Below are 13,821 nucleotides of genomic sequence, written 5' to 3'. Positions count from 1 at the left end.
AGCATCACACCCCAAATGAATCTCGCTCCAAAAAATAAAAACGTGTTATCAGGTGAGGGAAATCTCTCTTACCTAGGCTTTCTCCACTGTACAAAAACACAGCGAAAAGTAAAATAAATTAAAAAAAAACACGCTATACTGTCACTGTGGCATCCTCTCAGTGAAGCGAGCACTGTAAACAATAAACATGCTGCGCTATTTGAAGAGGGTGAACACAGCAGAAGATGGAGAACAGTCCCAAACTGACCAACAAGGAACTGCATCCACATCCAGCAATACTACCCCAGGCCCAGGGCCTGAGTCTAAGGTGAGGACACATTTAAATCACAGAAGTGTAATGTTAGTCTATTGGAACTGTATAGAGTTATCGACACGTTCTAGTTATAGCTGCTTATTATAGCTAACGTTACTGACTAACGTATCAGACTGCCACTGATTAATCCATAGTTCACACTATTTTATTCTTATTGTTAATATTATTATATTGTTATTCCTATTTTAGTCCTATATTGACCTAATGTTTATTGTTGTTCAATGTGAGCGATACATAGTCTGCTCTGTAGTGCCGAATTTCCCTCGGGATTATTAAAGGATTTCTATTCGATTCTATACTAACACGTAATGTATCACGTATAGAACATTGCGAGTTAATTGGCATAACGTTACATTTATCGAAACGAACACGGAGAAATAGACGACTTCACTTCAGCTACATGATGAATCTATATTATTCAGTGAGGAGGGCCCGCTGGAATTTAGCAGCAGTTATCAATATCGACCAGGAGGACAGCGTGATCTAAGGGACATGTTATATATCGTATTTGCTTCGCGTCCCGCTCTGAGCCTTATTGAGATACCCCTTATCTCCTATGATACCTACTGTATCTCCCACGAACAAATACATGCACCCCACCTGTATGGGGCCCGGCCCCCATGGTGGCACCGCCCATATAACTGTGACTCTGGTCACCAAACACTCTTCCTCTATTTTCATCCCATCGTACTGGCTGCGTGCACCATACGTTAACTAGCAGGATGAAAAAGATCAGAGTCATAATGTTGAAAGCTTACCGGAGGTTGCTGGCCCCTGGCATCTTCGACGCATGTTTTCGGCGACACGACGGGCCTATGTTGATGTTCCTCGTTTGATGACAGCACATCGAGCCAGCTTGTACTCCGGTAGGCCCTGTGTCTTCAGGCATGGGTATTAGTGTTAGTAATGCTGGTTTGTTTTGTTACACAACCATGTTGTGTGTTGGCGCCGGGGGCAGGATGGTTTGGTGAACGTTCACTGCAGGGAACGGTTTCCAAGCTGTCTTGGGCGTGCTGCTAAAACATCTAATGCTATGCTACATGCTATCGCTAATGCCGCTTGCTATTACTACTGCTAATTGCTACGCTGTTCTAATGTCTCCGCCGTGAGATGTTGTCACTCTCCCTCCTCTTGCCCGGTTCATCAATGAAGGTCAGTCGGTAGCTGTTGTGGGTTTTTTTGCTGAGTCCTATTTACCTTTTTTCGGGTAAATGGGTTGACAACAGGGTAGGCCGTGGCTAGGTTCCTAGCCAGGTATGTTACCTTGTGTTCCGGCGGGGTTTGTTGAACGGTGTTCCCATCTGGGTTGGCGTCGGGTAGTGGGGCTATGGGTCCAGCCGACATGGTAAACATGTTGCGTGTCTGTGCGCAGGCAATTGTTGTTCTGGGTCCCACATCGCCTCGCGCTAGGCTGCAGTAGTATAAGGGCAGGGAGAAATGTGAGGCCCTGTGCGTTTTTAGACACGAGGCCCCCCACCCCCTGAGGCGGCCCTGTGTAGTGGGCTATTGTTTCGTTTTGTCACTCTGCTATGAGAAGGTCTGTCTTGCTACAGTTTTCTCTCCTCTCAACCATTCATACTGACGGTCAATCGGTATACTGGGTAGTGCGCGGGGGGGCTTTGTTTACCTTTTTTGGTAAATGGGCTAAACTAGGGCTGGTGTCCTGTTGTGAATATTTTGAATGAAGGCGGGACTAGTTCGCTCTGGTCCGTCTCCCCTTAACTTTGTGTGTATGGGTTTGCTCATTCTACAGTATTTTGTGGTTTAGTTCTTTTATTCATTTAACCTTTTCATGGTGCACACCACAGTGGAGGTTGCTGTTTGCAATCACCACTGGTGCTCCGTGTTAACATCAGTCCTTTGTTTTTGACATATTGAAACAATGCCCCGCCCGGCCGACGCCATGGGTGGGTCGGCCTGGCGAGTGGCTGGTGGGCTGTTAAGGCTTGTACCGCCACGGTATGGAATTGGCAATGATTAGAACTGTGTTCGAATTGCTGTTTTTTTCTATTAAAAAAATGGTGTCTGGTGGAGGGGCCTTGAGGGCCAGCCGACGTCGACACATCGCGCGAGGTTGTTGACGTTATTAGCTTTGACCCAGCCGCAAGCTATAACCGCTCAGGGTTCCCCTCTCCGCAGGGGATTTTTGGTCTTCTGCTGGAGCGCGGGCGGTATTGTCCTAGGCCCTACACCGCCTCACACCGCGCAGCCAGAAGAAGAGAGAGCACAGCCTCGTCAGCGGCGATGACGAGGCCCTCGACAGGCGGCCATGTTTTTCCCCGCCGGAGGTATCCTGGGCGTTGATTCGACAGGTGTCCACAAGGCCGACAGCCTTGGCGGCCGAGGGATCGGCCATGTAGGATGGGTTCGGCTTGAACAAACAAGCCGTCACCGTCCTGCCGCGAGCAGCCCGCTCTCCGATCACTCCCTTCCCCAACACCAGCGGAAGAAGTGGGCTCTGATTGTTTCCTTTGGCTGCGGGCCGCGTGCCTTCGTTGATGCGCGGGCGGCCCCCCTTTTCGCTTCTCATGGGGACAGGGGCTGACACCCAGTTGATGGCTGAGCCTGGGTCTGTCCTGGTGTTACCATCTGGAATGCGCATGCTCCCTCCACTGTCGCGCTTACGCGGGCAGATGACGTATGTTCCAAGTGTGGTGTAAGGCGGGGGGCCGGGACTCAGTCTCCTGCCCCCTGGATGCTGTCCTTAGTTACCTCCAGTCTCTCCTTGATAGACTGTCGGCTTCGACGGTGAGGGTATATGCAGCAGCTATATCCTCCTATCATGAGGGGTTTGAGGGGATGTCTTGTTCAGCCACCCTCTTGTGAAGCGTTTCCTGCTTGGCGCTCGACGCGTTAAGCCGGTGCAACGCTCCTTGGCTCCGACTTGGGATCTTCAATTGGTCCTCGGTCGGTTGTCCTTGGCCCCGTTTGAGCCGCTCGAGCAGGCGCCGTTGGGACAGCTGTCCTTCAAGGCCGCGTTCCTACTGGCTGTCACTTCCGCTTCTGGGGTCTGTGGCCTTTCCTGCTTCCCGTCCTTTGGTCGGGTAGCAGGAGTGTATGGGTATGGGCCACAGTGTGTTGAGTCACACGTGGTTCCGCCTGTACGGTGTGTTCAAGGAGTTCTAGTTCCCTCTTGTTCGCATTCAGGTGGAGTTGACTGCGCCCCCCCTTCATCAGGAAGGATGGGGTGACAGGGCTCCCCGCACCCCTTGATGTGGGCTTACGGGTCCTCAGGGGGTACATTTGTCGGGCCTCGCGTCCGCTCTTCCCCATATCTCAATAAGGCTCAGAGCGGGACGCGAAGCAAATACGATATATAACGATAGGTTATGTAGAGTTAATACTAATATAACTAGGTTATCTACATAACCTATCGTTTCATTACTAGTCAAGTGTCATTACTTTAGTTATCAAAGGTGGAATCTCTGGACGCAATGACATTATATAGTTTAAAGCTAAACTACGTTTTTCTTTCTTGTTAGAAGAAGGATAACTTATTCAGTTAGATTTGATTTGATCTTTATTTATCTAACATTTTCAACCATAAACTCACATTTGTAATAACAAAAAAAAACGAAAACGAAATAAAATACAAATACATTTAATCAACATGGCTCCAATTGGTTGACTATAACAGCACTGTGACCAAATATCCCTATACTAGCACCTTGTTAAACACTTTTTATTTATTTATACGCAATTAATCTATTTCCTAATCATTTGAATGGTGTTTCTTATGGCAATAACAACTATAGACGACAAAACCAAAGTAAAGAAACGACATTTGATTTTTGGGACGGTTACATTCACTTTGGGACGGTTAAAATTGTATTTCGGGACGGTTCTGGGACGGTGGTGAAAAAAGTTAGTCTGGAGCCCTGCACTAAGGCTGGGAGCTGAACCCAACATGAAGCACTAAGGCTGGGAGCTGAACCCAACATGAAGCATTAAGGCTGGGAGCTGAACCCAACATGAGACACTAAGGCTGGGAGCTGAACCCAACATGAAGCACTAAGGCTGGGAGCTGAACCCAACATGAGACACTAAGGCTGGGAGCTGAACCCAACATGAAGCACTAAGGCTGGGAGCTGAACCCAACATGAAGCACTAAGGTCGCTTTCACATATAGTTTTGGTGGACTCGTGCGGTTCTGGGGGTGAAGTTGCAACATTGTTGCATTCTTCATTTGGTTCGCCTGCATTCACATAGAAATCTGTGAGGCGCACCGAACCTTCTGAACAATGTCACGCGGTCGAAAATGGCGCTTGTCTATTGGACAGTGGAAATGTGTGTGTGGCTGCGAGCCCGTGTGTGCGCGCGCGCGCGTGTGTGTGTGTGTCTGTGTGTGGACTGCGAGTCCTCCAGATCAGCGGAGCGAGTTTTGACATGGCATTGATCCATTGTTCTATTGAAGCACATTACCACCATCCTCTCGCTAAACAACTTGTAGACCACGGTGTTTTTATGAGTGCCCACAAGTAGCTGTTTTATTAATAATATAATAAGCCGCGTTTTTCTTCCTTCTTCCCAAGATGCACAGATATATAGATAGATAGATAGATAGATATATAGATAGATAGATAGATAGATAGATAGATAGATAGATAGATAGATAGATAGATAGATAGATAGATAGATAGATAGATAGATAGATAGATAGATAGATAGATAGATAGATAGATAGATAGATAGATAGATAGATAGATAGATAGATAGAGAGATAGAGAAATAGATGCAGTGTGCTTGTTTTGCAGTGAATGAATGCTGCGAGCAGTGGTAAGGTAATAATAGTATTGACGTGGCATTGATCCATTGATCAAATGCCGTGCGCCTCGGTAATAATAATAAGCCGCGTTTTTTCTTCCTTCTTCCCAAGATGCACAGTTGATATATAGATATATAGATAGATAGATAGATAGAGAGATTAGATGCAGTGTGCTTGTTTTGCAGTGAGTGCTGCGAGCAGTGGTAATAATAATCACTTCCTATATTTGGTTTGCGTTTGGTCCGATGAAGCGAACCGAGACCGACGTTTTCAGGCGGACCAGAGTTCGCCTGTTTGGTCCACGAACCGAGTTCGACACGCATTCACACAAACCCGAAAAACCGGACTATCGAATTCTGGTCCGAAAGTCCGGACCAAACAGCCCCTGTGTGAAAGCGACCTAAGGCTGGGATCTGAACCCAACATGAGACACTAAGGCTGGGAGCTGAACCCAACATGAAGCACTAAGGCTGGGAGCTGAACCCAACATGAGACACTATTAAAGGCTGGGAGCTGAACCCAACATGAAGCACTAAGGCTGGGAGCTGAACCCAACATGAGACACTAAGGCTGGGAGCTGAACCCAACATGAAGCACTAAGGCTGGGAGCTGAACCCAACATAAGATAAAATAATCCTTTATTAATCCCCTAGAGGAAATTCGGGTGTCAAAGCAGCATGGACAGAGCTCTCGCATTTGCGAAGTCATTGATAAGCGACGGCCATATTAGACACAGCCATAATTTAAGATATAGTTTATGCATTCGCAAATATGAGAGCTCTGTCATTGAAGTGGGTGGTGGCAGCGTAACAGCGTTCACCCTGATGTAAAGTAGCGATTTTGTATTGGTTTGTCATGACAAACCAATTACATAATCCAACATGTAAAGAAACAACATATTCCAGTTAACGGTATATTTTTTTAATGATTCATTACGGTATAAATTAGGTTAACTGGAGCTGCGTATTGCTGGCTCTCATATTTGCGAATACAACAGCGTTCACCCTGATGTAAACAAAACAAGTCATTGATAAGCCACGGCCATATTAGACACATAGCCATAATTTAAGATATAGTTTATGCATTCGCAAATATGAGAGCTCTGTCATTGAAAGGGCTTCTACAACGGAAGACGGCCGCTGCTGCTGGAGCTGGACCGAGTCAAGCCGGCGGCGGCGCACGGAAGCCGGGGAGAAACCACTGCATCGCCCCGCTGGCGCTTCACAGCGCGAGAGTGTAAAGTCGCGGCTCATGCGCATGCGCGGGCGTAAGCGATAACTGGGGGGCGTGCTAGCATAGGGTCACGTGGCCGTCGCGGCCAATCAGGGGAACCCGGAAACCGAATTCCGTTGCGGAAGCGATACACGCGTACAGGGCGGGGGATGCATAGATTCAGATTCACAGTACAATACAATATAGTAATATATAATATAATAATAAAATAATAATAAAAAAGTAATATAAAATAAAGTCATATAAAATAGTCATATAAAAGTACAAACACAAGATAGACCAGTGGTATGAGTCTCTAGTGCAAAGAATCAAGATAGTCTTTGATGTGAGTCTCTAGTTCTCAGGTCCCGAGTTGAGACAGTGATAGCCCTGGCAGCAGAACCGGCCGCTCCGGCCGCCCGAGCCCTTTATTGTAGAACCTGATGGTATAAAGGAGACACTAAGGCTGGGAGCTGAACCCAACATGAAGCCAGACACGTAAGGCTGGGAGCAGAACCTCTTTTGAATGACACCATAGCAACTGTATCACGAGATAAAGAAGTATGTCATCATCATATCACATTGTAATTTGTACTTGAAAACAATATACCGTCAAAACCAACTAAAATATTGTGATATGATATTTTGGCCAGCCATAAACAGGCACGATATGTTTATAATGTTGATGTCAGTCCAGAGCTAATTGTCCCCATGTATAAATCAGCAGCATGTTATTGAGTTAAAGTCACCAGGTAAAGTCACCAGGTAAAGTCACCAGGTAAAGTGAGCAGGTAATGTCACCAAGGTTGCTCATCCACAGCGTGTCCCCTTCACACACAAATTGTTCTCTCCTCATGATTAAATTCGATTCAAAGTCACATTTGAGAATGAGACAGGCCACTACACTAGTCACACCGTTGATTGTCACTTCATTTGACCTCTGATGTTAAAACATGTACTAATAGCCAATGTGTGTAGTGTACCCAAAACTAACATTTAGTCAATTATCCAAAGCGACTTACAAGTTTTGTACAACAAGAGAGCAGGAAAGGTACAACTCCATCAGCTGAGTAACAATGTTCATCAAAGTGTTGAGTGTTATAGTGTTGGTTAGTATATTAGGACAAGTGCATGACAGTAAGGTTAGTTAGGGTTAGATTTTTATTTATTTTATAATTTCTTATTTCTTTTTTCATTTCAGATAATGATTGAAGAAGTGCGTCTTTAGTCGACGGCGAAAGATTGGACGAGTTTCGGCCGTCCTAACTGGGGTGGGAAGTTCGTTCCACCATTGTGGGGAGCAAGGACCGAGAATAGGCGACTTCTCCTTGATGACCCTCCCGGAGCTCGGATAGGAGTGGGTCTGAGACGGCCAGAGGATGCAGATAGTATAGGGGTCTTGAGGCTGTCTAGTTAGAGACCCTTGACCGGAGGTATAGGCGGGAGCCGTTCCCTTCACCGCACGATATGCCAGGGTCTAACAAATTATAAGCATCCGAATAGGAGCCTTTTTTTAACCACAGAGGTTACCTGCCTCAACTCCAACGACGACCCACAAGTAGTCTGGGGCGTCCAGCTCCTGCCCCAGTCGTGCCTCATTGAATAGGGGAGAAAACTATTCAAAAAAGCAAATGATGTTGTAAAACAATCAGTTACTACATCACAGTAGAAACGTGGTCTCAGCCCAGTGGGTATGTAGAGCGTGTCACGCTGGTGGTGTGGGTGGGGATCTGAACACGGCAGCTGCCAGCCAGGGTTACACAGCTCACAGCTCCTTATTCAAATAGAAATGAGCGTACGTGCATAACAACCTCGCTATTAACAAAAAAGGTACGTCGCGCTTGAGCCACCGGAAAACAGAGAGAAACCACAACAGAACTATATTATAAAGACAGTAGACACCGCTACAGAATACTGTATAGCGATCGACAAAACGGGGTGACAGTGGTTCGGGAGGTACAGAGCAGTCGTCTGGTAATCCGGAGGTTCCCGGTTCGATTCCCGGACAGCGTGTCGATTTGAAGTGTCCTTGAGCAAGACACTGACTTAACCCCTAATTGCTCCCGATGAGCATGGTTGGCACCTTGCATGGTCGCCTCCACCATCGGTGTGTGAGTGAACGGGTAAAATGTGAGGGACAAATTGTAAAGCGCTTTGGATAAAAGCTGCTATATAAATGCAGCCATTTACCATTTACAAGACAAATAACAACCTTTTTCACAGCAGCTATTGATGCATCATATTATATGATAAATCTAATCATATTTATAGGGTTCTGTTCCATTTGACTGCAGTGCAGGCTGGCTCCATGGCACTCTCTTTAGTTGTATACACACAGGCACTAGTAGTTAGTGTGTGTATAACCTTCCCTCCCTGCTATTGTACCCGCGATGATGGCAGTCAATAGGTGTCGAGTGTGTGCAGGCTGCTGGTAGGTGACGACACTGGACACAAGAGGATGGGCTGAACCGATGAATGGGTACAGTGAGGGCAGTTACACACATCAAAGACTGTGTGTGTGTGTGTGTCACATCAATCCCAGACAAGTAGAGTTACAGTTCAGGATTTATCGATACCTCTTTATGGGGGATTATCTTTGGGGGGGGGGGGGGGGGGGGGTCTGCACAAAAATACTAAATACAATTATACAGGATTTGAGTTCAGACTGCTGCTTACTAGCTTATATCCTCATCTATTGATAATACGATGAAGTCCGGATTGGTGGGATTTAAACAGAGACGCGTGTCTTGGTCCTAACCCAACCCCCCCAATGTACAGTAAATGTCCTAACCCAATAATACATGAGACCCTCTTCTTGGGACCAAGTAAGGTTTCATCGATAATCCAATGTACAGTTACCCCCCCCAACCACCTCCAATGTACAGTTCCCCCCCCCACCCCACCTACCCAACCTCCTCCAATGTACAGTTTCTTCGTCAAATGTATATACGCTCTTTTTTAGACTATTTTTGTATGACAAACAGTACTGTATTTGTAAATTTGACATGTCATAAATGTCTAGATGTAACAGTACTGTCTATCTGTATGTCATATATTATGTTATGATGAATTGAAAATAGGGGACCCTGATGTAAACAAGACGAAAGTCTTTCTCTGGTCTGCATCCCCTTAACAATTGTGTGTATTGAGCTGTACTGTATTATTGTACCCATTCTGCAATCTGTTAATACAATTTTCAATCAAGCAATCAAGTTCATGTAACGTTGTTACAGCTGGATTCTCTGTAGAGGACAGACCATGTGAGGAGACGGCGAGGAGAGGAGACCGCTTGGTCAAAACTGCTGTTTTTATTAAGTCAGAACACTACAGATACTGATACAGTGAGTGAACGAAAAAGTAGAGGTGTTGTTATAACAGTCTGACCACAATCTAAACCTAAACCAGCAGCACACAACAGAGACAATTACAGAGATGCAGACGGGACGCGCGTCGGGGAGGCGAGAGATCTAAACAAAAGAGCGACGCGCTCCTGAAATAATAACCGAGAGAACAAGCTGCTAAACATTACAGTCAAGTACAGTAAATGCTCAGCAGCAAAAGTGACAACAAAGACGTTACCTCTGTGAAAAAGCTGTCCATTTCTTCACCACCCGACCGACCTCAAGTCCTTTGTAGTCTGTGACTTCTTCTGGGTACCAGCCGGGATGTATATATTTCCAAAATTCCATCCAGGAGCGCGGACGATTATAGAAGTTATTATATTATATATTATTATTATTATGATGACGCGCGTCTCCAGCTGGGGGAGTGATTGTGTGTGGTTCAGAAACGAGACATTTCTTCGCCAGCTGGTTTATTATTATTATTAAAGGGACACTTCTTCAGGAGAAGCGAGTCCTTTCTTTCTGTCCGGATCGCGTCGCCGCTATATGCGCTCTCTGTCTCTCTCTCTCTCTCTGTTCTCTCTCTCCGCGTTTCAACGGAGCCGGCATGTTATTAAAGGGGGCGGGGCTTGAGCCGGCGGCCCCTCCCACAGCACACGCCCTCCTCCATATGGCCGGTATTATTATTACAACGAGTTTTTAATCAGGATGAGCTGCTAATTCCCTAATTTGTTTCCCCCATATTTCTGCCTGATAAATACAAGCACACCTTTAATTTCATGCAATGTTTTTTTTTTAAGGCAGGAAAAAAACAAGGGAGGGTACCCAAAGAGGGTAACCCTTTGGTCGCCAGGCTTAAAATATTAATATACCATCCTCCGCCAGCTCTATTTGTCTATGGCAGGGGTGTCAAACTCATTTTCACAGCATTATGCATTATGGTTGCCCTCAAAGGGCCAAAGACCGTAAATGTTAATGTAATGTAAAATAAATGTAGCTACTCATTTACATATTGTTAAACATGTTGTTTCTGTATTTATTACTTATTCAAGTTATACATATTGCATCAGAACCCCATATTACTCCATTAATCAATGATCAAACCATTCAAGTAAATAACAAAGAAGAAGATAATCAAATGCAAGCTATGACATTAAGTTTGTTCAAAACCTTTTTGTCACAGTCAAGAGGGGCAGAACTAACAACTGAGCTGCAAAGAACACGTGGGACAGATGTAGCAGATGTTACAAAAACAAATGGCTGCACACAACCTTGCAGAGGCCATACATCCAACTAATGGAAGATAGTTTAATTAACTTTAATGAACAGATTGCAGAATGGGTACAGTACAGTACAGCTCAATACACACAATTGTTAAGGGGATGCAGTTTGTCAAATTTGTAATTAAATTGCTATTATGTGTCTGCATGAACACACAACTGTAACTGTACTCAAAAATAACAAAATAAGGGTTGTCTCAGTTCACAACTATATTGGTCAAGTTTTGGGTGGGACTTGTTTGCGTCCCTACAGCTTCTTATTCAATTGAGCGAGATGCTCGGTTATGTCACACAGCCAGTTTGCATCTGACAGTTCAGACAATATTTCTTCAACCCTTTGTTACCTATTCCGCCTGGATCTTTTTTGTATTTTGGGCTATAAAATTGTCAAAGAATGTCTGAGGAGTAAGTGCTTTTGGCTTTTTTCCTTTGTTACTTCATCAATACCTCAGATGTTCAACATACATGTATGTGTAAGAATGTGTAATAACTAAGGCTGTCAAAGTTAAAGCTTTATTAACGCATTAACCCACAATTATTTTAACGCCGCTATTTTTTAACCCAGGATTAATGTTAAAAAAAAAAAAAAAAAAAAAAAAATTACCAGAGCTCTTGGGGGGCCACATCAAATGAGGTGGCGGGCCACATTTGGCCTGCGGGCCATGAGTTTGACACCTATGGTCTATGGAGAAGTTCCCCTTCTTTGCAGGGCTATAACTTTTTAAATTGTATTGCTAAATTGACATTACTATGGCCCATTCAACATCAAGTATCTATTGTTCAGGGTGTAGCAACGTTATACCTTTTCATTCACATATTCATACTAAAATACGGTCTAAAGTATAAGTATGTTTTTATCGTTTTCTGCAGCTTTTTCCAGAACGTGATTTATAGCCCCAAATGCATTATATTGATGATCAAATACAGTTTGATAGAAATCTGCGCGAGATAAAAAATGTCAAATGGACGTGCTTCTAGAAGTTACTACTGATCATCTGATGTTGACCGGATGGGGGGGGGGTCGTTTATAATTCCGTGGCCAATGTTAGATGATTCATCTAGTGTGGGTGATATGATCATTAGAGCAGTTAGTATCGAACACGTTAAAAAATAACGCTGAATCTTACCGTAGCTTCCTCATAGCATTGGGCGATGAGCGTGGAACAGAAATATTCCTATTATGGGATGTAGAAATATGCGATCCATTTCCAGGTTGTATAATAGTATATACGTCCAAATCATGTTGTTTATCGAGTTAATGGTAACGGATTGCTATCCGTTGTGTCTAGCTCGAGTCCTGGGACTATTACCGAGTGATCGGACCGAATTGGAATGAGCACCAGCTTCCATTTCCTGTTTCCGCTCTGGGCGATCCGCCGATCGGCCACCAGATGGCGCTCTTGAACCGTTGGAGAGTTGAGAGGGGATCAACAGTAGATCTCAAGTCTCCGGGGGAGAAATATCACATTTCGATCACAGATTTTTGAAATATTGATATCAAAGACATGGTACGGCGTCTTTGGCAGAATGAGCATGGCGGGGAATGACGTGGTACAGCGTTTTTGGCGACCATAGTATAATAATAATAAATAATAATAATAATAAATAATAATAATAATAATAATAATAATAATAATAATAATAATAATAATAATAATAATAATAATAATAATAATAATAATAATAATAATAATAATAATAATAATAATAATAATAATAATAATAATAATAATAATAATAATAATAATAATAATAATAATAATATAATGGTAGTGTCTGGTTAGGAGTGAGGGATAATGGATGGATTATCCAATGGGGGGTCCGGGAGGGGGGGGGGGGGGTACGAGCTAGAGCATATGTGTGTAGGGTATTAGATAGCAGGTATTGGGGGTATATCCTGTATAAGACATTTAACTATATGGTGATTTCATTGGATGTGCACTGTTAATAATGCTTCTATATCTTATCGTGTGTTGTCATGTTTGTTTATATGTTTGTTTAAAAAAAAAAAAAAAAAAAAAAAATTATAATAATAATAATAATAATAATAATAATAATAATAATAATAATAATAATAATAATAATAATAATAATAATAATAATAATAATAATAATAATAATAATAATAATAATAATAATAATAATAATAATAATAATAATAATAATAATAATAATAATAATAATAAAACGTTTTATTATAAATAATAAAGCACCTTTCATACAGAAACTGCAGCTCAAAGTGCTTCACAACAGAAAAAAGACCGGCATAAAATCAGCACATAAAGTGCAGACATATCAAATCAAATGTGTTCACATTAGGATCTAACATCCCAACAGGCCACCTTGTGTATGGTTTGATTCAGTTTAAAAAATAGACAATAATAAAAAGAGTAAGATATAATAGACAGAGTAAAATGCAGTGCAATAAGTAGAATAGAATAGACATGAAATGAGCACACAAAGTGCAATAATGCAGTGCAATAAGTAGAATAGACATGAAATGAGCACATAAAGTGCAGACATATAAAATCACAGTATTCTTTTTTACAGGGTAACCAGGTTAATTGCTTTACCATAGGTCTTGTGGCCTGGTAGAGGATACCAACCAAACATTTATTTCTGACTTCCTCCTGCCATGGAAGAGGAAGTGGCATAGGCTACAGGTGATAGGTCCTCAAAACAACTTCTTTCAGATTTCTTTGTGCTGTGGCCAAGACAAGTTTAAATACTAAGGTATAAAGAAGGACATCCGACATCAAAGCCTTCTTCATCTACCATCTTCCGCTCTTATGATCACAGAATAGACCATTGAGTCGTTTAGGCCATTTCCTTAAAAGGGCAGCCTCTCAGATATGATGTCATAGCAGGAAGTGCGTATGTGTGTGTGTGTGTGTGAGTAGGCACAGT

At 43.3% G+C, this 13,821-nt stretch overlaps 1 protein-coding gene across 1 annotated transcript in view; it reads right to left on the bottom strand.

Annotated features, from left to right (window-relative positions):
- Positions 1-10,148, bottom strand: part of myo10l3 (myosin X, like 3) — a 346,533-nt gene extending 336,385 nt beyond the window's left edge. Inside the window, 1 exon segment of the mRNA XM_084314976.1 lies at positions 9,870-10,148. Coding sequence (XP_084171102.1) covers positions 9,870-9,890 — 21 coding nt within the window. The 5' untranslated portion in view covers positions 9,891-10,148.
- Positions 10,149-13,821: the final 3,673 nt, after the last annotated feature.

Source organism: Notolepis coatsorum, assembly GCF_963971535.1.
Source record: "Notolepis coatsorum genome assembly, chromosome: 5".
Taxonomy (NCBI): Eukaryota; Metazoa; Chordata; class Actinopteri; order Aulopiformes; family Paralepididae; genus Notolepis; species Notolepis coatsorum.
Note: the sequence above shows the minus strand (reverse complement) of the source record. Positions and strands in the feature narration are given on the sequence as shown.